The following is a 24,562-nucleotide window of genomic DNA, read 5'->3' as shown; positions in this document are numbered from 1 at the left end:
ACCTAGTTGAGAAACATTAAAATTGGTTTGATTCTAAGAAACAAAGTACAAAGAAAAATGGAAAGAAATAATGGAGGAAAAATATACAAAAGAATACCAGAAATACAGAATATTTGGTGTACATTTCCTGAACCAAGTTTTGTAAAAATTCTTTTAGATAAAACTAAATTTATGTGGACCTGAGCCTAAATAAAATCTATACTTACGTAAAAACATTATTTCTCTTAAAAATAATGATCTTTGGACTGAAAAATTCATTTAAAGAAATGTCTTTCGAGCAAAAGAAATTTTCAGTAGGAACTTTATAATAAGATATTTATTTTATCAAAAATTCTATAGGGAAATTCATTAATTTTCTACTGATCTGCGACATGGGTTAATAAAGTTTATCACCGACCGAAGCATACCAGTTACGCGACGTTTCGGGAGTTTTCCGTACTATATTCTTTGTATGACTGTCATTATACCGACAGTTTATCTTTCGCGAATAATACCGATCGCGAAGATCGAATACGGCATATGCCATGTGTTATCGGTCTGTCTGTTGGTTCAACAACAACAAAAAAAAAATGCCTAAAAATGAGATAACAGCTTTCGAAACGTCGTATAGGCCTACATCAAGTAACCCATAAGCAATGCCCATCATAACATTTCTATAATGACATTTTGTGTATTTCGTAGTGACACTGCGTAATAATCAGTATATATATGTTACAGTTTTGTCTTAGAACATAACAATAAACCGTGAAAGAATAAAATCAGATTAATGATCGTGTGATACACATCTTGAAGTAAACACGCTTATAACAATTAACAATGTAACTTCCGTAAAAGAATCTATTGTTTTGTAGCAATTCTGCTCATTGTAAGGCATTCACGCGTGGTTTCAGACACTTTCTAACTGTGGGCTTGGAAGGAGAGAGAGAGAGGATTATGGGTAGAACAGAGGGAGGGGGCGATATGGCCATCAAAACTGTAATTTTTGACTGTGATAGGTTCAAAATAAAAGGGTCGGATTCTGGAACTCCACTACCAGGGAGTATTATTTCCATTCTAATTTCCCGCACTACGTGTTAGAATAGTTTCAAATCACAACCCGTGACGAAAATTGGTCTGGGTCTAAATAGCTTCGCTCTAGTACAGTCGCTGATCTGCAAAACTTGACGCGTGGAGATTTAGTACACTTTAAAATTTTGTTTGATACTGGCTTAAAAGATTTTCATTTTTTAAGAAAAGAAAATAGTACCACAAATTTGCCTAGATTTCACACTGAACACAGAACTGTAAATTTACTGTTCTAGAGAAAGTTTTTCACCAGAGCAAACAATTTCATTTCGAGTTGAATGTATGCATGACAGGTGTGTGTTGAAAGCCCATTCTAGGATCTGGACTATCCTTCGTGACGTAATGCGATGTAGCTTGAAACCGATCTCAAACTCTGTCCTTTTTCTTGCCGTCGAAATAAATTCCAGAAAAGACGAAGCCATGAATCAGAAAATAGGGAAAGAGCGAGTATAGTATGTCTATCACTAAGAATTGCTTGTATAACTTCTAAAAATTACAGCAATTTCTTTATAGAAACGCTGGTTTTAGAAAGTTTTTGATGATAAAGGTGGTCCTAAAATGGACAGAAATGTTCGGTTTGGTTACGTGTGTGGCGCCAACTTGAATAGGAAACTTGAAACTACTCTTTGAATTTAAGCAAGAATGTACTGTATGATAATATTTTAAAACTTAAGCTGAATAAAATTACAAGCTGTAACCACTCGATCAATAAAACATTGGGTACTGTAAATTAGTGTTTCTTTGAATATATCTTCATTCTGTAATTTATTATAAAGAATCTCAAGCGAAGGAATATAATACAAAATAAATATTTAATAAATTTTATCCACTAATTAACCTTATATGAAGATTATCAGGTTCGAATTCACATGGGATCGTTACGATTTCATTTCGTCACCCTATGGGCATCTCTTTGGGGGTAAATCGGCCAAAACTAAACTAAATTTACCTAAAATCAAATTTAAACTAATTCCGATTACTGCAGTAGAATGTATTCGCTAATACAAACCGCCACAACCACCTCACAGTACTTTAATTTCACATATTTCGTGCAAACAAACCATACAAATAAGGGAACAACGCTCAGATATTCACTTTGCTATCCCATATCCAGCACTGACTTTCAAAACTAAAGGCTGGTAAAAATTTCCATCTGTACCGTTGTAAAGAAATGCACAAAAAATAAATGTAACCCAAACAAAACATTAACAAACAAAATAAAGCGTAGTCATCAGAGATCAGCATCATCATCGTTCATTTGCATACTGCACATAAACCGTTCCACTCAAGGCAGCCCTAGCTACTCAAACAAGCCTTAGGCCCTGCAACCTTCTCATAATGAAATTTCAGGTAGAGTTCCACGGGCTAAGTTTCAATGTGAACTTTTTTTTAATTCTTATTCATAAAACAAAGCAACTCCCTTTCTAGTGTCCCCATCTTGAACCCCTCACATCACGATAGGAACTTCGTGTGACAATTTCTTTGCTGAGCGGGACATAGAACAAAAAATATTTAAAAGTTATTCATTTATCCCTTTTGGGTATTCATGTGTTGGGAGTTTCCGTTTGACATTGGTCCGCGTGTCTTGAGAAGAAAATTATACCCTCTTTGGTACGGGGCTGTTTCATTTCAAAGGTGATGCTGACTCAGTAGTAAGAACAAAACGGAAGGGGGGGAACCCCCTCCCCAACACCTCACACAGCCATCATTTGTTCTCACCTACCTCATTCTTTTATTAGCTATAAATAAAAAAATCATGTTCGTTAAGAGTTTCAGTACAGAGGTAGACTGCATGTCTTGTCGTTCCCAAAGCCTCACAACTGTACAGTTTAAACACTGATAGTTTGAACAAGGCAATCCATGTCCCTGTGTGAAATTACTATGACGAAGAATATTCAAGAAACTCAAAATAAAGATCTCAGGAATATATCTGACTCTTATATAAATTAAAAAGTGAGCAAACATTATCTTACATTACGAGGAACTTACACGATTTATAAGTATCATCTGTTAAGGCAGTAAACCACAATACCAAGATGTAGAGACACAAAACTATACAGCACAGGCCTTCCTGAGAAGCTGATCTTTGTTTATCTGGTCATAAAATTTATAACCTACTACGGAAGTCAAAAATGTATTACCAGTACCCATTCTGAGCCAGCTGAATCCAGTACGCACACCCCTATTCTACATAGAAAAGTTTTTAATATTTTTCTGCCTTTTACTTCCAGGTCTTCCAACTGACTGTTTTCCTCAGGTTTTGTAACTACAGTTGCTTAATTTGTATGTCTGACCTCACGCTCAGCGCCCTGTTTCAAGACACTAATTTATATTCTTAATTTCAAAACGAGGCATGTTCATTAATCTAGTTTACAAGTATGACGAGGTCGTCACAAGACTAGCCTGTACTTCAATTTCACACGATTTTCACGTTCAGCAACTCACATCGATAAACAGAGGGGAGGGGAAAAAAGGCACGTATAATTGTAAAAAGTTTTTCTATAGGATTATTATTTTTATTTGTGTCTGCTTCAACAGACTGATGACGTAAAAACCGGTTTTTCTCACCTGCATCCCTGTAAAAGAACTCGATAAAGCTGTGTCTTCTCTGTACAGCCTTTGTGTTATAGTGGCGTTCTTGAAAAAAGTTATAGTTACTCTGCTGGTGAGGCAATTTGCCGCTTTTAAAATATCCCAATATACATTACTGTGCACAATGTCAGAGTATCTTAAATTAGGTTACAACCAATTCCTTGTAAGCTTTGAGGTTTTCACAGCGGTGAGTATGAAGATTTCTGTTTTCTGGGTTGTTGCGCTGTGTCGCCCTGATGACGGAGGCATTATGACCTCTGAATCGTTGGTAAACATCTACCAGACTACACAGCGCAACAACCCAGAAGACAGAAATCTTCATACTCATCGCCCTGATGACGGAGGCAGTATGACCTCTGAAACGTTGGTAAACATCGACCATACTACACAGCACAACAACCCAGAAGACAGAAATCTTCATACTCATCGCCCTGATGACGGAGGCAGTATGACCTCTGAAACGTTGGTAAACATCGACCATACTACACAGCACAACAACCCAGAAGACAGAAATCTTCATACTCATCGCCCTGATGACGGAGGCAGTATGACCTCCGAAACGTTGGTAAACATCGACCATACTACACAGCGCAACAACCCCGAAGACAGAAATCTTCATACTCATCGCCCTGATGACGGAGGCAGTATGACCTCTGAAACGTTGGTTAATATCGACCAGACTACACAGCGCAACAACCCAAAAGACGGAAATCTTCATACTCATCGCCCTGATGACGGAGCCAGTATGACCACTGAAACGTTGGTAAACATCGACCAGACTACACAGCGCAACAACCCAGAAGACAGAAATCTTCATACTCTGATGACGGAGGCAGTATGACCTCTGAAACGTTGGTTAACATCGACCAGACTACACAGAACAACAACCCAGAAGACAGAAATCTTCATACTCATCGCCCTGATGACGGAGCCAGTATGACCTCTAAATCGTTGGTAAACATCGACCATACAACACAGCACAACAACCCAGAAGACAGATATCTTCAACCACTTCCTTCCTTATCCTTTCCAATCTATTTATTAGTCATCCTATCATCCAATACTCTACAGTCTAAGCTACTACAAAGGCAGTTTAACAGCACACTGATAAAAAATAATTATACTATTTTCAACCACTCAGCCAATAACACCATTGAACTTCTCACAAGAGGTTTGGGGAGAAGCCTAATATCCAACACAAAATATTTTATCACTGGACGAAATAAGAGCGAACATCAACAAAGTTCGTCAAAATTCAGGGAAGTATTTGAACGATTTCGCACACGACAAAGAAATTCGCGGACCACAGGTTACAAGAAAAGGAGAAAACGCAGAGAATCCTTCGATAAGACATTTTCATGTGCGTTTCATCGTTTGTTCTCCTCCTTCCTGTATACACATCGAAGTCAAATGTTTTGCATACATCGTCCATGATGCTGCCATAACGAAACTACTTCAATAGCTGACATACAAGATTCTTTTAAAATTTATTATCTTATGCAAGTAAGCTGTTTTATGACGATTTATAATATCCTATACCGTTCTTTGACACCTAAAAACGAATAATTGTCCATAATGTTTTGTAAAACCATCCATTTAAAAGTTGACACTCTTTCATATGACTACGAATCTCACTGAAAATAACATAAGGTTTAACGGAAGAACTATAAAAGTGTTAATTATAAAAGTTCAAGGCGTCTTGGGGCAGATTTATAATCAGATACAGATTATCGACATTAAACGACGTACGGAACAATTTATTTTATTTTATTGTTCTAATACTATAGGCAGTATATTACTTATGTTTCCTCATAAACGAATCTAAGATGTAAAGAATTTCAATGCGCATCAAAACAGTAACAAATGTGACAACAACGTAGCCTATAATTAAGGGGATAATTTACCTCATTCTGCAGTTTGGATATTTAGTATCCTTACGTCACGACTGATAAATTTATAGTTTCGAGAAAACATGTCAGAAACTTAACTAAAATATCATTGTCAGTTTCTAGATCCATTTCCATAGCTACCAACTTCTTTACTAGGTCAAGAATGAGTAGGAGCTATAATACCTCTCCCCCCAAGCGGCTACATGGCGTATAGTGGCACAGGTTTACTTACTTCACTTACAAACTTCTTTCGTTGTGGTCTTAACAAATATTTGTTTCCAACTGTAGCTAATTAGAATACACACTTATAATGCAGCTAATCAGAACCTCTTTTTAGATGACCGCCCTCGTTTCGTGATTTGTGTGGCCACACGAAGCATTGCAATTATCATTCTGTTTTATGAACTCAGTGTAAAGAACATAGCGAGAATCGCCATTAAGAAATTAAACACAAAAACTGACGAAAAAGACAAAAATTAAGAAAACAGAGAATAAAGTCGCAAAAGTAGGTCTATTTAAGACAAAGAATGAGAAATAATGGGACAGGTACAGACAAGAATAAGAAAATGCATAAAGAAAACATGAAGAACTGAAGATCATAAAAGTGGGTCACTACGATGAGAGAAATAAAGCAAGTCATTAAAAGAACATATTTTCAAATTAAAATGCAGGTTAAATATAACTTTTCTCGTTCTGTTAACCCTCGCTAACTTCCTCCCCCTGTGCCCACTCACCGTCGCCCACACATATTAATGCTCTCTTAATGTTGACAGATAATCGAAACGAAGCCAGAAAGAAATCGTAGTTTGCAAATCACAACGTCTTTGGTTTGAATGTGTGTGCGTTACGCGAAATGACTTAAAGTTCTTATCAACAAAAGACGACATCGTCAAGTTGGTGAGGTATCAGGTTCTAATGGTGACGTTTGTCTTATGGGATGTTGCGCCGTGTAGTCTGGAAGAAATTTACCGACGTTTCAGAGGTTTTTAGTACCTCCATCATCAGGACGATAATCAGTCTCACAAAAATTAGATTAAATTTTAAAAATATGCTGACATGTAATTAGTCACTTTATCGCGAAGTAAATTTTCCTTTTAAAAATATTTTATTCGTGTCGGTCATGATAAAGAGGAGATAATATCTGTATGCCCTCAAAGGAATTACAAAGATTATAAAATAAATGTTTGGACATAACAATTTGAAGGTCACTGTTCAAGGTAATTTTACTTCTGAATAATAAGATTTACAAGCAAGTGCATCATCGTATTGTAAATATATTAGAAAATAAGCCAATCATGTGCTAATTTTCACTCAAATTGGACGTTTTAAAAAAATAATACGTTACAGGTTAGAGTAGAAATCGTTGTCAGTATTTGTTTACAAGTATTTTTCCAATGCATTTGTGCATACAAATGGACATCCTTGAAGTCCAATTAGTACGTATACACAATGTGCAATGTTTAGGATTGCCTCGACTCAGTGTATAAATATCACAGTTCTGGAGCCTCTTTGTATCATGCACGGATAGGAGCGCATATGCGTGACGCCAAACCTGAATCTCCTTCCGCCTTTGGTTCGGTATCCAACCTCCCCACCCCAATTTTCTTTTCCTTCTTCAACTTTTAACCCTATATTTAAAACCGTGTACTAGAAGTTTCTTTTATGATCGTAAACATATTTAGATTACTTTTATGAATTACGAAAATTGTTAATTCTTGTGCCATAGCACCAAGACATAAAGGAATATAGACTTCATGCAAGTAAATAAGTGTTCAATGTTTTCAAAATAATTGTAGTGGTAAAATTCCCACTCAGCCGTCCGTATCTACAAATAAAACTTCCGAATGGTCCGAAAAGCATTTCTAGATATCGCGCTGGTTGTCTGCGAATCCTTGAAATGCTTCTGTTTGTTAACAAACTTATTAATTATTTATGTATGATTTGAGGTTTTCACAGCGGTGAGTATGAAGATTTCTGTCTTCTGGGTCGTTGCGCTGTGCAGTCTGGTAGATATTTACCAACGTTTCTGAGGTCACACTGCCTCCGTCATCGCCCTGATGACGGAGGCAGTATGGCCTCTGAAAAGTTGGTAAACATCTACCAGACTACACAGCGCAACAACCCAGAAGACAGAAATCTTCATACTCTGATGACGGAGGCAGTATGACCTCTGAAACGTTGGTTAACATCGACCAGACTACACAGCGCAACAACCCAGAAGACAAATCTTCATACTCTGATGACGGAGGCAGTATGACCTATGAAACGTTGGTTAACATCGACCAGACTACACAGCGCAACAACCCAGAAGACAGAAATCTTCATACTCATCGCCCTGATGATGGAGGCAGTATGACCTCTGACACGTTGGTAAATATCTACCTGACTACACAGCGCAACAACCCAGAAGACAGAAATCTTCATACTCTGATGACGGAGGCAGTATGACCTCTGAAACGTTGGTTAACATCGACCTGACTACACAGCGCAACAACAGAGAAGACAGAAATCTTCATACTCTGATGACGGAGGCAGTATGACCTCTGAAACGTTGGTTAACATCGACCAGACTACACAGCGCAACAACCCAGAAGACAAATCTTCATACTCTGATGACGGAGGCAGTATGACCTATGAAACGTTGGTTAACATCGACCAGACTACACAGCGCAACAACCCAGAAGACAGAAATCTTCATACCCTGATGATGGAGGCAGTATGACCTCTGAAACGTTGGTTAACATCGACCAGACTACACAGCGCAACAACCCAGAAGACAGAAATCTTCATACTCATCGCCCTGATGATGGAGGCAGTATGACCTCTGAAACGTTGTTAAACATCGACCAGACTACACAGCGCAACAACCCAGAAGACAGAAATCTTCATACTCATCGCCCTGATGAAGGAGGCAGTATGACCTCTGAAACGTTGGTTAACATCGACCAGACTACACAGCGCAACAACCCAGAAGACAGAAATCTTCATACTCATCGCCCTTATGATGGAGGCAGTATGACCTCTGAAACGTTGTTAAACCTCGACCAGACTACACAGCGCTACAACCCAGAATACAGAAATCTTTATTAACTATTATCCTTAGCTTTTCGTTGGAGTCGAGTGTACAACTTTGGTATTTGGGGACGAACACCGTCAAATGTTAAAAGTTATCCACCGTTTGTTCAAATATTGTTAACGTCATCTTCAGTGCACACCCTCCCAGTGTACTTGCATCACTTTTGCTTTGAAGAAGAGTCGTACTGATGCGCTCCTTGGTTGCCTTGACCCTTTTTTTACCTGCATTTCGTAAACGTGTGTGAGAGATTTTAAAAATAACCTCAACTCTTGAACGCATATCTCACATTTACGCCACATATTCTGAGCTACTCAAAGAGGATAGTTAAATAATCTATAAATAAATATTTTTTTCATAAGCATAAATATTTCACGCTACTTTGACTGCGTGAATGTTCCTTTTTATTGATCTAAGTGCAATACACAGGATGTATTTTGGTTTATTTCCCATCTGTATTACGTATTCTTTCTCCTAATTTGCAAAATCTGATTGGAATTCAGATATTGCTGTTCACAAGAGCCCGCCACAAAACTTAATCCTGAACCAAATTAACCTAACCACACCCTTTACCCTTAGGATCTATTTTAATATTATTTTTCCACCCACTGTCTTGAAGTTTCCCGACCAAAATTTTGCATACCATCAAACCAACCTCAACACGTACCCTATATAATACTTCTGAAAACGCTAAATCATTACATATTTGCCCCGAAGATGGCAAATTTAATATTTGCCGAAGCGTTGGATAAATCTCATCATTCTACGTGGCTGATTCCCGAAAACCTATATTATACATAATTGTCAGTTGTTATGAAAGAGATAAACCCAATTCACAGCCCCATAATATATTCCTCTAATATCCATTTTAATATTGTCTTACCGTCTTCTGACTCTTAATACACGGACAAATTATTACTATGGTGATGCATACGAGCGAAGACCTAATTTATATGAAGTAGTTGAAAAGCCACGACTAATTTAATTTAATTTAATTTTTTATACGTCACTAATCGTCTCCAACACCAAACAGCCTGCCTATAGAGGACAGCATTTTATGCCGTACATCGAGATATCTTGTGCGTAACGTGGAAAGAATTAATTTATGTCAGAACACCATCTGTTCTGTTACCAACCCACATATTCTGAAACGGGATTTGAACCCAACTTAATAAACCCTGTGCTGATGCGCTAAATTTCTGCTGATGAAAGCATGGACAGAGTGACTCCATCTTTAACATGGACCAGCTTTCAACACCCCCACTCCCACCCCCCAGAACTTTCTTTCAGTTCAATTCACACCCTTCTGATCCTGACACGTTATGTTATGGCACATGAGGAGAGGAGCATAAAAGCAAACGAAACATAAAAACTCGGCGAAGCCATTTAGATGTGCTTCAAGTGACAATTGTGTTAGACGCGTGCATTAGTGACATATGAGATAACTAATGCTGGTATAAGGATACAAAGATTATTGGAAGTTTCGTTGTAGCGACAGCGAAATGACAGTAAAGTAATGGAGGAGACTCGACACGTGTAGTATAAGTCTTTGTAAGTCTGTATACCTATTCAGATTTCGTATCTTCACGCAGTCTCAGCAAACAAAGATTGTTCGATAACTAATGACCAGAACGGATTGGCCTATGGCACTCTATGGCATTCTATTGGTGACAAAGGTTTCTGTGAGCATGAAGGTGAATTTCCGTCTCCCATGCCAAAAGAAATATTTGAACAATTTACTAACTATCAAATGATAAAAGAAAATTAAGTTCCAAACAATTAATATTTGGGCTATAACAATAATATTTAATGCCTAATTAACAATTTAGGGTTCAAGGTACAGACAAATTAAATATTTAAAAGTCAGAATATGTAACGCATAAACATTTTAATTATTAAATTTAAAATTAATTAGATTTAATTATTTAAAATTTAAGAAGTAACAGAGGACCTTTTCAATTCTAGATATATTTTATATATATAACTGTTCTCATCGTCCAGTTATCCCAACCTGTATGCTTACGTTTTTAACCTGAATTCTTTTCAAAAAATTTTAATTATTACGTCTCAGAGATTCCTTACAGTCTGTACCTCCATTACTCTGGTTGCTATGAGACAATATGATATTTTAATACAAAACAACTGCTGTTTCATTGGTAGGCAAATATATAGGCCACGGTTTAAGGCATAAATCAATCACCACGTAAGTGTACAGTGGCAAGAAATAGAAATTTGTCTATATGACGTCACAGTCTTTTGTTTTAGAAAGTGGATTAATGATAAATAGGAATAATTGCTTGTTTCTTGAAGGGCCTTAAATTTCATATCTTTTGACGTTTAAGGATCATATTGTTTACATTGGGTATGAAGTTTGCTTAAGGCGCGTGCAGAAGTTTAAGTTAAATTTCACGTAGTTGCAAGCAATAAACAGATATGTGAGATAAGAAACAATAAACCTCCTCACTTCATAATAACCGTTTTAAATATTTCGGGCAAAGGGCCCGCAAACCTACGTCACCTGATTGATAAGTATTTGATTTTCTCACGGCGGTGAGTACGAAGATGGCTATCTTCTGGGTTGTAGACAACCATCTTCGCATAATTAGTATATAAAACTAAGATTCAACGTGTTGTTGGTTAGGCCACTTTTGGTCCCAACATACTTGCTCGTTCTTGCAGAGGAAGAAATAAGTCGTACGTCAATGAGAAAAATGGGTGTCCATCTGCTGTAATAAGTGTAAGCAGAAGGGAAGGAGGACAAGAGAAATCGCGTTGACACCCTGCACCCTCTCTGCCGGTAAAAACAGTCAAGCATCATGAGAACATAAGTGGTGTATGGCTATCCGGAATATTAACATACTCTTACGGTATTCACGCTGATCATTTTTTACAGGAACAACCAGTCTCACAAGCTACAAAACTCCATTCTTTAGTCCAGTCTGGTAAAATTTGGGGCCCGCGGGCCACACCCGGTCCGTGATCACTGTACTCAAGCCAAAAAAATGTATTACTTGTTATTCCAGACTCATTTATTTGCTTATTACGAACGTTTTGGAAAAGGATCCGCGATTTTAATCTCGTCTGCTGCCTTAGTAAAACTGTGTTACATACTGTTGACTGTAACCCATTTTAGACAAAATTTTGAAATATAAAAATAATTGGCTTGAACATGTTAACAGAATGCAGAGAGATAGACTTCGTAAACTATTAAAAAAAACTGCACTCCACGTGGACAAAAAAAACCCTGGAAGACCGCAGAAGAGACCTTTGGACTACGAGGCCAGAACGGGTCAATATGACGTAACGTCTTGACTGTTTGATGATGATGATGATGATGACTATGGTAATTTGTAATTTCTTAATAAATATTGTCGAAGATAAAGAAAATTGGCTTACTTCAGTTTCAGTTCATAGGAATATCTTACTTCTAATAGTTTGGTGAAAATCAAGCTTAAGTCAGTAACCGATATGATGACCACAGTGTTTCCTGTAGTAGAATGTTAAACTTCCGTCATAAATAACAAACTGCTGATTCAAACCCAAGAAATATTTATAAGCTTGTTACACGATCAAAAACTAAAGCAAATATTATAAACAAAAGAAATTAAGCTTCTTGAAGCAAATCTTATGAGTATAAAACTTATAATCAAACTCTGCCGACTGAGGAAAGCAAGTTGGATGTTTTTAAGAACAAAATGTTGAGAATATTCCGATGAATAAATTAACAGACGACTGGAGAACACTACTAAAGCTTTATGAGAAAGTTCATACTGTGTCCTGATTACACAGTGTTCTTACAGCGACTAGATAAAGAGATGGGAAGGACATGTAGAATAGAATTTAGCTGTCGCTAGAATGCAGTATCTTAAAAATATCGTGGTCTCCTGAATGATCTCACGCAAAGGCTATACCATAAGTTGGGGATGTATACAATTTTGTGTGTTAAGAGAGATAAGAAAATTTGGGAGACCCAGAGAAAGATTCAAGGAGGGGTAACTAATAAATAAAGTGTGAAATGAAACAGACTCAACAAGCAAAATACACGGTGCAATGGTGCACTTTTTTGAATACTGTAACGAACCTTTAGGTTCCATAAAGCAGGAAGTTTCTTAACCAGTTGAATAAGTAACATTTAATTTGTCGAATGAAAATACTGTGACATGAATTAGTTAGTTACAAGGTGATACTTTGCAGACAAGACACAGGAAAACCAAAACATTTACAGAGCATCAACAAGTATGTTATGGACATGACTTGTCTTCTGGGTTACTGCACCAGATGTTTATCGACGTTTCAGTGGTGATTATTGTCTCCATCATCAGGGCTATGGGTCCTAATAAAAATCTGTTTTCTTTTCTTCCGGGCCAGACAGAGCCAACAACACCTCCGCTCCGGCGTCAGAACCTATAGTCTCACTTGAGTCTGTTATGCTTTAAACAAATTACTTCAAAGCCAGAAAAAAATCTGACACCTCATTCGCCAATTTCCTGAGTGAGTCTATTGAAAAAAAGACGGGGCTACTCCATCCCAAGTTGGCCATTGGCTGTTGTAGTAAAGTGGGTGGAATTGACGAGGGGGGAGAAGTGCCAAAAAATAATTTCCCCTCCAGCTTCCAGGCTTCCAGGACACTCCAAACCGCAAATAATAAAGGATCTTGAAGCACCGTTAAGTCCGGGCAAACAACTCTCGCTTCTTTCAAGTGCCGGTCGGCACACTTCAGTCACTAAACTGACGTTTTGTGGCGTCCGATTCACGGCGTGGGATTAAGGCCTTTTTTCTTTAGCGCCCCGCAGTGTACAAGGCAGTTAAGATTGGTCCAGCAGGCATCCATGATTCTTTGTTGGTTTATGTTTGGTTTGTACTGAACATAAAAAAGAACATAAAGATTTCTGTCTTCTGGGTTGTTGCGCTGTGTAGTCTGGTCGATGTTTACCACCGCCCTGATGACGGAGGCAGTATGACCTCTGAAACGTTGGTTAACATCGACCAGACTACACAGCGCAACAACCCAGAAGACGGAAATCTTCATACTCATCGCCCTGATGACGGAGGCAGTATGACCTCTGAAACGTTGGTTAGCATCGACCAGACTACACAGCGCAACAAACCAGAAGACAGAAATCTTCATACTCATCGCCCTGATGATGGAGGCAGTATGACCTCTGAAACGTTGGTTAACATCGACCAGACTACACAGCGCAACAACCCAGAAGACAGAAATCTTCATACTCTGATGACGGAGGCAGTATGACCTCTGAAACGTTGGTTAACATCGACCAGACTACACAGCGCAACAACCCAGAAGACAGAAATCTTCATACTCTGATGACGGAGGCAGTATGACCTCTGAAACGTTGGTTAACATCGACCAGACTACACAGCGCAACAACCCAGAAGACGGAAATCTTCATACTCATCGCCCTGATGACGGAGGCAGTATGACCTCTGAAACGTTGGTTAGCATCGACCAGACTACACAGCGCAACAAACCAGAAGACAGAAATCTTCATACTCATCGCCCTGATGATGGAGGCAGTATGACCTCTGAAACGTTGGTTAACATCGACCAGACTACACAGCGCAACAACCCAGAAGACAGAAATCTTCATACTCTGATGACGGAGGCAGTATGACCTCTGAAACGTTGGTTAACATCGACCAGACTACACAGCGCAACAACCCAGAAGACGGAAATCTTCATACTCATCGCCCTGATGACGGAGGCAGTATGACCTCTGAAACGTTGGTTAGCATCGACCAGACTACACAGCGCAACAAACCAGAAGACAGAAATCTTCATACTCATCGCCCTGATGATGGAGGCAGTATGACCTCTGAAACGTTGGTTAACATCGACCAGACTACACAGCGCAACAACCCAGAAGACAGAAATCTTCATACTCTGATGACGGAGGCAGTATGACCTCTGAAACGTTGGTTAGCATCGACCAGACTACACAGCGCAACAAACCAGAAGACAGAAATCTTCATACTCATCGCCCTGATGATGGAGGCAGTATGACCTCTGAAACGTTGGTTAACATCGACCAGACTACACAGCGCAACAACCCAGAAGACAGAAATCTTCATACTCTGATGACGGAGGCAGTATGACCTCTGAAACGTTGGTTAGCATCGACCAGACTACACAGCGTAACAACTTCGTTCTATCGTGAGAGTAATTCCTTCAGGTATTCACCACTGTCTAACAGACATGGACGACAATTTGGATACTGGCTGTGCCACCCTATTCAGATAGAAACAAAGTGGAATCCGTCAGAAAAAGTTAGACTTTACCACAAAACCTTCTGGACAGACCCCTGGAAACAATTACCCTTTCATTTGAACCCAGCATTGGAAGGGAATGAAAATGAATTGATAGAATTGCAACGACATAATCATTAAACAATGCCAAAGTAGTTACAGCCTTTCAGAATCGTTTAGTTTTTAGAGTGGTCCTGCCTTGTCTTATTGTTAAATCAATATTTAAATTACACATATTTCTATACTTTGTGTAGCCCGTTACATATAACTAATTCTAATACCTACGACGCCAAATATAGATTACGTCTCTTCTATTGAACACGACAATACAGTGGTTAGCATTCCTGTGCGCTATTCGAAAGTAAGTACATTTGAATCTCTGACAGGAAATCGGCTATCCATATGTTTTTCGTTGCTTTCCTCAGTCTCTTCCAAAAAAAATTGTTTCGTGAAATATGGCAAGACTATTTCTTTCTGAATACGTAGTGGTTCCGTTATTCCAAGCTAAGTAATCTAAGCAGTTGATGACCAGTTGCTAAATAAAGCAAAATAAACATTATCCCTCCTATGAATGACCAAGTATTTCCCCTTAAAGTAGCAGGTAAGTTCAATTTAAGTAAGACCAGAGAAAATATCAAAAATTCTATCTAAGCTGTCAGCCCAATTTTGGGTTACATGACACGCAGTTTTCAAGGTTGATAAATTCCCTTTGTAAAACGTTCATATTTAAATCATGTTGAAAGCCACATTTTTTGGTGTTAAGTCATAATCCCACCAAGTTCTTCTTTTTTATGTCCATCGAAGATGAAAACCGGACTTTAAACCTGTGTTTGCATTTCCCCAAACCCTTCTCATACCCTCCCCCTCGCACCGACCGCGTTTCTCCATCAACGGAACTTTTTCTCTCGGGCAGATAATCCGGTGATCGTCAAAGCTTCCGGGCTCTATAAAAAAAACTCTCCGACTGCAAAAAGAGGCTGGCAAAATGAATATAGGTATATTCTTTACAGTATAAAGATTCTAAAATATCTTCCACTTACCTGTTACATGAATGCATGCTACATATTGTAATTAATTAACTTGCGTGACAATATTAGATAATTAACCATGCTTTACATCCAAAATGCAGCACTACATTCAGGCTAATTACATATTTTAAAGCCAATAAACACATATCAATTATACTCACCAGCTATTCTGGAATACATTTATTAAATTCTGCAATTAAACGTTGAAAGTCCGATTTTATCTGTATAACAAATAAGAAATATAGTTGGGGTTATTCTAGGTCTTGCGCATAAAGGAACGTTTCAGAGTAATAAAGCGTCTACATTTTCCGCCCTGAATATGGAGGCAGTATATTCCTTCGAAACTTTAATCTCAGCCAGAATGTTACACGGAGCTAACTCAAAATATCGCCGTGAAAATAATAATAATAATAATAATAATAACGTATTTAAAAATTCGGTTCGTACTTGCAAGAAAATAATCTACATTCCCCTTAAAAAGTTGAGTCTGTTAACCAAATTTTTAAGAAAAGTCTTAGCGCTAAAACAGGAACAACACAACACCGCCATCGAATTAAGTATGACATCTGAAGGTTAAACCAGTAAGACTCTTTCCAAACTTAAAATGTACGCCTATTCGGACAGGTAAGATCAAGGTTACACTGCACCACACAGTCAATGAGTCGTCAGGGTTAATCCAGTGGCTCGGTCGATACCACAGATCTAAGATTTAGTTGTGCTAAAGAGTGATGACATTTCCGTACTGGTGCATGTCTCATTATACATGTTTGTTTACAATTCAGAGAAAGCTGCGTTAGTAGAGAAAGTTGCAGGCTATTGTCCTAATTATCTACTGATTGAATAATGCAAAGCTAAAAACAGGTGGTAAATGCAACTCCAAACGTCCCAAGGTCTTCGATACGCGTTCACAAAAAATATCAATTATTTTCAATGAGTTTAAAACAGATTCATTATAATGGTTAAATATTCAAATGAAATAAAACCGAAATATATTTTTACCTGTATTAACTTATCTGACGAACTAACGTCATCTGTCGTGTTTTGGATATTATAATACGTTATTCACATAATTGCACAAATATGTTAGAATAACTTGAAGATAAAAAATTCTAGACCAAAAACAGAAGAAATCTACAACCAACGTTGCAGAAAAACTGAGAATCCCAACTACCTAACCTAACCATAAAATAATCATTTATATACGCTGGAGGAATTATACCATGAAATACAGTAACAAAAGTCGATCAAATTTCACAAAACTCTTTTCCAATTTTGCCTTGGATTTTTACAACCAAATTTAAATAACATTTTAAGGATTACCAACGTCAGAGAAAATTAACTGAAATCTGAATTTTCGCCAACAAATGTTTCCCCCGTAGCCTATGAGAAACTCAAATATTTTCCTTGTGATTGTGACTGTGTGTGTTGTGGTAAATCATACTCTTACGTTTTTAGGTAAGGTGAGCAAAATCGATCTGGGTGAGAATACCGTTTACTAAGGAACAGACAACGAGAGGGTTAATCAAACACTTTGGCCGTAATTTTATAGTATGTCTGTCTAGACTTTCAATATTAACCGAATCGTCTGAGAAGCTGTCTATGACTTACACGAAATTGAGCAAAATATAAACTACACTACAGTTACAACAATACAACGAACACGCACAGAACGTCTACAATACATTGAGAACATTACAATAAACCATGTGTAAGCCATTAATCTTACCTTTGAATCTCGGCTCCAAGTAGGACTAAAAATACTATACCAAATTTTCAATAGAAAAAGGCTAATTAGACTAACTACCTTTTAACTTCCCTGTAATAAACACTACGAAAAATAGCAGTACTGAACACTACTTTGACACTACGTAGCAGAATCATTGAATTAAGAATCTTGCCACCTTAAATTATAAGATTCTATAAAAAACTAGCTACATCACCTGTAAAGAAAAGGACATTTAAGAAACAAAATGAAGTAGTGTCTTTAGATATTATATGTTGTTCATAAAAATGCGTGGAACTCAACATCCACGACACCTACACGCTTTCATAGCTAACTGCTTACCTGGTCAACATCTCACATCTCATTTATCTGAATCCCACATCTACGTCTTGATCTCCGAGTAGTCTTTTCCCCTCGATAATTTCCTACCAAAATTGTATGCCACTTCTCGTTTCCTCCACGCAAGAAACACACCCCGTAAATGTTATCCCAAATGAATTAATTACAGTCATGGGTGAATAATACAAACCCTGAAACTTTACGTCACGTAATTTTATCTGTTCTCGTGTTAATCAATTTTAATACAACTAATTATCTAACTCGATAATTTGTTTTCATACATCCTCAACGTACCTAGCTGCATCACAGTGTAATATCGTTTACATAAATACAAAATAAGAGAAAAAAACATACATGCAGCTAGAGGCTAGTGACACCAATTGCATAACAACACACACGACAATTCTTATTGATACAATTACCCCGCAATTCTTATTGTATAATATTAATATTAATAATAATAAGTAATGGAAGAATACTATACACAACGGAAGAGATGCCAACTCACTCGTTGAAGCGTGGACCAGCATTCTTCAAGCGTTCTGTCGCTTATTGTGGAATTTGAACGCGACTGATCCAGTCCAAAGCACAGAGCAGCAGAAGGGAACAAGAGGCATAATAAGAGTTAGTTTACACCAGAAGATTTACAGTAACAGCAAACCGAAAACCCAGATTTAAGTCCTTTCGATTACAAATTACCTAAAAAGAAACATTTCAATAAGAAATACCATGCTGTCTCAAAAAGATGTATACACAAATTCAATGATAATAATAAATACATTTCAGCAAACTAAATTAATTACATAAGGCAACATTGGGACATAGCGAATTGGCTAATATAGTGCAGGTGTTCAAAATGGCCACTGTTTGCTGCTGTGTATACATCTTTTTGGAACATTCTGTATAAACAGACCTGTTATTTTTAATGTCAACTATATAGTTAGAAAAATACTACTATAAATATTAAACTACATTAAGAAGAGTAATTCCTGATTAGCTAACATGTAAATGCACGATCCATTCATTGTTTTCTAAATTCGTCAGATATAAGCAAACATTCTTCGTAATTGTCTTCCTTTCGGTCTAACGATCGGCACGACACGCAAAGCGGTTTCAATACAATCAAGCTATATTAGAGGAAAATATCGCGATAATACATCAACAAAATCTTTCGTTACATTCATAACAATGTTTCAAATATTTGAGCTCTATTATTATTTCCATCCTCCTCAAATCCGAATATTTTCCTGAGCATTCTGCTTCAAATACGTTCAGTCTTTTATTTCCCTTAACGCAAAAGACCAAGTTTGACACCCACACAGAACAGGAAATTCTTTTGTACATTTTAATCTCCAATAATTTTAAATAGCAGAAGGGATGACAAAGTACTTTAAACTACACTGTATCCAGTATACCCGTATTTAATATTCCGCTAATATGTTAGCCAAGGTGGTCTAACGGTTAGAACGCTGGCCTTGTAATCCTGGGGTCTCGGGTTCGATTATAACTTGTGTTGGGCAAGGCCGTGGTCTAGGCAACTCGGAGTTTTCCTCCGGGGGCTTCCCCGGTTTCTCCGTGGCATCCCAACAATTACTCCATTCACACACAGAAGAAGGCAATGGCAAACCACTTCTGGATCATCTGCCAAGAACGTGTATGAACAGGTCCCAGTCCGAGAAAAGGATGGAAGGATCCTGTTCATATGGACCTGTCTTCCCACATAACGAACCTTGATATATTTTCTAATTATTAAATTGCCACACATTTAATTCTACACCGATCACCATATTAGCATATATATATATATATATCTGTATAGCTGTACAGATTGAAGCATTTCAATAAGTAATAAGAAGTTCTATCCGGAACTCATATTACGCACAAAATGTAAGTTTCTTGCTAAATATATTACGGTTAAGGGACAGACAATTATGTCAGGAGCACAGATCGCGCGTGATTAGCTGTAACTTACATCATATGATTAACATTTATTTTAAAAAAAAAACAACTCCATAAAGACTATATTACACAACATATTTATCGCATTTCATCGTTGACATATTGAACTTGGTAGTGCTTGCCGCAATCGGCACTCGTGCTACTTACTGCGGAAATTCAAAGGTCGAATTTGGGTGCAGAGATCGACTCTAAGAACTGAGTACTTCCGGTGGACTGCATCAGTTCTTTCAGGCACCGCGTGTTATTATAATTTAAAGTCTACGACGGTTCATTCAAAACCATTCCCAGTTCTCTTACCTTCCAACGGAATATTTGTGTAATTCACAAATTTAAAAGCGTCATGAAACAAGCCACAAAAGAAATACAATTATTTTGTATTCTTCTCTATCATCTTTACCTTCCTCTCCATATTTATTTATCTCATAATTTCTTCTTTCTCTGTTTTCTTGCCTTATTTATCCATTCCTTTCCTTCTTCCTCATTTGTTTTCTTTTTGACTTATTTCTTGCCCTCCCCCCTTGTATTTTCTCCTTATCTCTTCACCTCTCATTTATTCTTTCTCCTCGTTTTATCCTTGCTTTTTTTCATTCTTTGTCATTCGTTCTGTGACGGTCCCTGTTTTCTTCCAGACGCATTTCGTCTTATCGAAAAGCCTTGTACTTTATTTCGTGTGCATATAAAGGACGCAGTCTACGTCGAGCGCATTAGGACGTGTGTCTTAACGGGACAGACAGTTCCCTGTGTGGGCCTCATGTTTGCTCTTTGCTTATCGTTATCACAGTCACTAGCTCCTTGACCTGCCTCGACTGACAAACTGTTGCGTTCTGTAACATGTCATTGAAGTATCTACACTGCGTCTTAAAAATGAGAGACGGATTTTTATTTCCCAGAAGGAAAAGTCGTTGACTCTGCCTTCCATCGAGTTCAGTTCGCTACTTCCTCGTCACCGCGTGTAGACGCTCCTGAATTCGACTCCTGTTACAAACAAAATTGACTTTCAAAACGGGGACCGAAGTTGGCATCGTTACGTGACGTATTATAACTTGATGCCACACGCAGAGCAGAGTACCGTGATAAAGACGTCTTGAAGACAACATTAAACATGAAACTTCATAATGTAAGTTATGGTATTTACAAATCTTTCTTCACAGTATGTGTGCTGAAGAAATTATAGAAAAAGTAACAAAAAATAATAAGTTATGTAAATGTATGTAAAGAGATAATGTTCTTGTCCGATTTTAAAATCAAACGTATTTTCAGTTGTAGGTGGTAAAAGTGTTTCATTACGAAGATCTTTCAAGTCACTGCGAACGTACTATACCGATAAAACTAATTATTATTAAGTTTACTTTAATTGGTTACATTTACTGATCCAACAACAGTTTATTTAACTCGTCAATAAAATAATAAGCATAAATTTGGACATTCCAAAAATAATTCAATTATAATTCAATAGTTTAGGCATTATTCTAAGCATATGTCGTCTCGTGTGCATGTGTGTATGTTTGTTCTCCAATGCGACTGAAGGATTTTCATGAAACTGGGTTTGAACATCTTGCCACTCCACATTCTTACATTTCAGGCCTAATCCCTGCACATCAACAGTGCAAGTTAGAAACAGAGTGAACTTCTGAGGTGAAGGCAGTCCTATCATCATTTACTTAAAGGTCATTAAATATATTGTGGTATAAATAATATAAAATAAATGCAATATTTCTTAACAATTTTTCTCATTTAGCGTAAAATACCAAGACACTGGCCTTGCGATATCTTTCTGTACTTTTCGTTTTGACGGTGACTACGAAAAGAACCATTGCACATATAAACTGATAACGAGGCAGACCATAAAATCATTTGCAATTTTTGTTAAAACAATTTTGAACGTTAAATATGAGAGTGACTTAAGAGTTAAAGTGTTCATGGCATGTCTCATAGACAGTTTCAGATAGAGATAATCAATAAGAGGAAGATAATGAACAAAAGCAAATCACGAAGTTGTATAATTAGATTCATAATTCTTGCCGGCCTGTGTGAATACACAGACAGAAAAAAACTGAAGGATAACTGGAAAACACAAGTTGCTTCTTTTTCCTTCTTTTGTTTTGGTCCATGAGCAATAAATTACATAAGACTAGTTCTAGGACAACTTGAAATTCCTTGAGTAAGCTAAGTCAAATGCACAATCACTCACGAACAACGTTCATGCAATTTTGTTTCTGCTTCAACACCCCCGCTCGTCCGTCCCCACACAAGCTTCAGCTGTTAAGGACGAATGCGTCTTGGATAAATTTTAAATTAAAGACTCAACTTTCGACACTAATATTTGTAATTCTGATCTACACTGTAGTCATACCAGAGGAACGCTAAACAAACAACTAGGACGAGATTTGTTGATGAACACGTGCAATGTTACATTGCGTAATAGCAACAGACATACAGATCGCTTAATCAAAGATGGCGTCAAATACGGTATTTGAGTAACGGCTGGTGTTGTTGAAGAAAATTACTGCGTGGGATAATAGGTGGACTTATGTGCAAAATAAAGTTGGTATGATAGCATTTTTGATGAACTGCAATCAATCAATAAAATGTTCTCGGGCAATCAGAGTTGGTTCCCGAAACGTCGGTTTACTACGGTAACCAGTTGACGCGGCTGATTGCCCGAGAAGATTTTATTGATTGTACTCGCCGCGAAAGTATCAAATCCTATAACTGCAATCAAGTTTCAACACATTTACCTCATAACCTAACCTAACCTCGCGAGTCTGTAAGCAAGTGTAAACAAAGCTCTACGTCCACGAAAGGTTAAGAATTCTTGGCATAGACACAGTACAGCATTTTAGATGGTGGACATACGAGGTGCGATCGGAAAGTTTCAAGACTGTGTCAATAGAGGGCGAACCGGATGTAGCACGAGCTTCTGCCGCTAGGGGGTGCGGCCTACATTCATAGTGAATCAGTGTGCCAGCCGGCATCATCGAATTACCATTTGTTTCTTAGTTACGGGCGTTTTGGTAGTGCATTACACCGACCCTCCTGCGATTTCGGAATGGCGTGTGCATCAAATTTTACCAAAGACTCGCCAAAACGGCTACGGAAACCTATTAAATGCTAAAGCAAGCATTTGGGGAGTCCGCAATGGGTCGTGCACAAACTTTTGTGTGGCATTCACGTTTTAAAAATGGCCGAACCTCTGTCGATGATGACGAGCGTTCTGGACGACCATCTTCGAGCACAACGCCCGAAAATGTTACGAAGATTCGGCAGGCCATTCACGAAGATCGACGTCGTACCATCAACGACTTGTGCGACATTGTTGGGATACGCTATGGGACCTGTCAGCTGATTCTAAAGGAAGAACTCCACATGCGACGCATCCTGTCTGAAGACCAGAAACACAATCGACATCTCGTTTGTCAGGAGCTCAAAGATCTTGCAAGAACCGACCCCAACTTCCTTTCTAAGCTCCGTGTGACTTCTTCCTCTTCCCAAAGATGAAAATTCAGCTAAAGGGAAGGAGATTTGAGACGATAGAAGAGATTCAGGCAGAATCGCAGATGGTGCTTGACAGGCTGACAAAGAAAGATTTCCAGGGATGCTTCCAGGCTTGGCAGCGGCGCTGGGATCGTTGTGTTCACACCCAGGGGAACTACTTCGAGGGTGATGGATGAATTTAATACCTGAGTTAAGTGTACGGGTTTTTATACGCGCAGTCTGGAAACCTTTCGATCGCACCTCGTAATGTCAGTAAACTCCAGTATTCTGTGTTGTGACGGTCAGGAGACGTCCTCCGAGACGCCAGAAATTACCTATCGCCACAATCCTCTGGTTGGAAGTCTATCCTAAATATGAAGGTTACACAACACGTCGAAACGTTGGTAACCACCTACAAGACAAGGTGACGCTAAAAACTCAGAATACCACAATCGACACGTTTAAACACGTTTTTTTTACATTCTTCAGTAAACAAGTAGTACACAGAAGGACGACTGGAAAACAAGTTGTAGCAATTAAAGTGTTTTCTTAACTATAATTACGTATTTCATGGACATACGAGCAGGTGATCGATTTACATTTAGAATTCGTTCCTGAAATGACGACGTACAGAATATACCATTTAAGACGAAATTCCGACTACATCGTACGGTACAAAAATAGATTCAGAAGCAAATCCCGCGTTAATACGTCATCCTTGCTGCTAGGCCGTTGCTCACACCAGTTGATCAAAATTATTCAGGCGCGAACACGACGTATTCACGAGCAGAACGTGTGTTCACTATCGATCATTACTTCGAATCGAAATAGTTTGCTGCTGTCCGTGAAGTATTCGACAATGCGAATCACGACAAGGAAGTACAGAATGTAACAATACACTGACCTGCTACAAATTTTCGGATGGAAGATTGTCTTCCAGATGGAGGTGGATATTTCAGAATTCGCTGCTAAGTTCTTCCTAACGAATAAATACTAAAAGTAATTCATTTCTCTTGTTATATTGATGTCAACAAAGTTTATAAACACTGCTGCAGTTATGACTGAATTTTAGGTAGACCATTCTGTATATCGACACGAGGTAAATGGGAAATCACTTCGACCTCGAGATCTAGTATTTTCCGAAACGATAACAGTA

The 24,562-nt window shown here is 38.0% G+C and overlaps 1 protein-coding gene and 1 long non-coding RNA gene across 15 annotated transcripts in view; one reads left to right on the top strand and one right to left on the bottom strand.

The window, feature by feature from the left end:
* The window catches only part of dati (zinc finger protein datilografo), a 592,807-nt gene that overhangs the window by 127,208 nt on the left and 441,037 nt on the right, over nucleotides 1–24,562 (bottom strand). For 9 of the 13 annotated variants that reach the window (XM_087349105.1, XM_087349106.1, XM_087349107.1 and 6 more), the window contains one exon: nucleotides 18,458–18,544. The exons of 2 other annotated variants lie outside the window; for them this stretch is intronic. In XM_087349105.1, coding sequence (XP_087205231.1) covers nucleotides 18,458–18,544 — 87 coding nt within the window. The remainder of the gene's footprint in view (nucleotides 1–18,457; nucleotides 18,545–24,562) is intronic. 2 more of the 13 variants (XM_087349115.1, XM_087349116.1) reach the window with 1 other exon arrangement.
* The window catches only part of LOC110839388 (uncharacterized), a 57,775-nt gene continuing 53,904 nt past the window's right edge, over nucleotides 20,692–24,562 (top strand). Inside the window, exon 1 of one of the 2 annotated variants that reach the window (XR_015535238.1) lies at nucleotides 20,692–21,049. This is a non-coding gene — a long non-coding RNA (uncharacterized LOC110839388). The remainder of the gene's footprint in view (nucleotides 21,050–24,562) is intronic. The other variant, XR_015535237.1, reaches the window with a different exon arrangement.

The sequence above is a fragment of the Zootermopsis nevadensis genome, unplaced genomic scaffold (assembly GCF_977971745.1).
Source record: "Zootermopsis nevadensis isolate Lab colony 2312 unplaced genomic scaffold, Znev_1.0 Znev_ptg000015l, whole genome shotgun sequence".
NCBI lineage: Eukaryota > Metazoa > Arthropoda > Insecta > Blattodea > Termopsidae > Zootermopsis > Zootermopsis nevadensis.
This window is presented reverse-complemented; position numbering and strand designations above follow the sequence as displayed.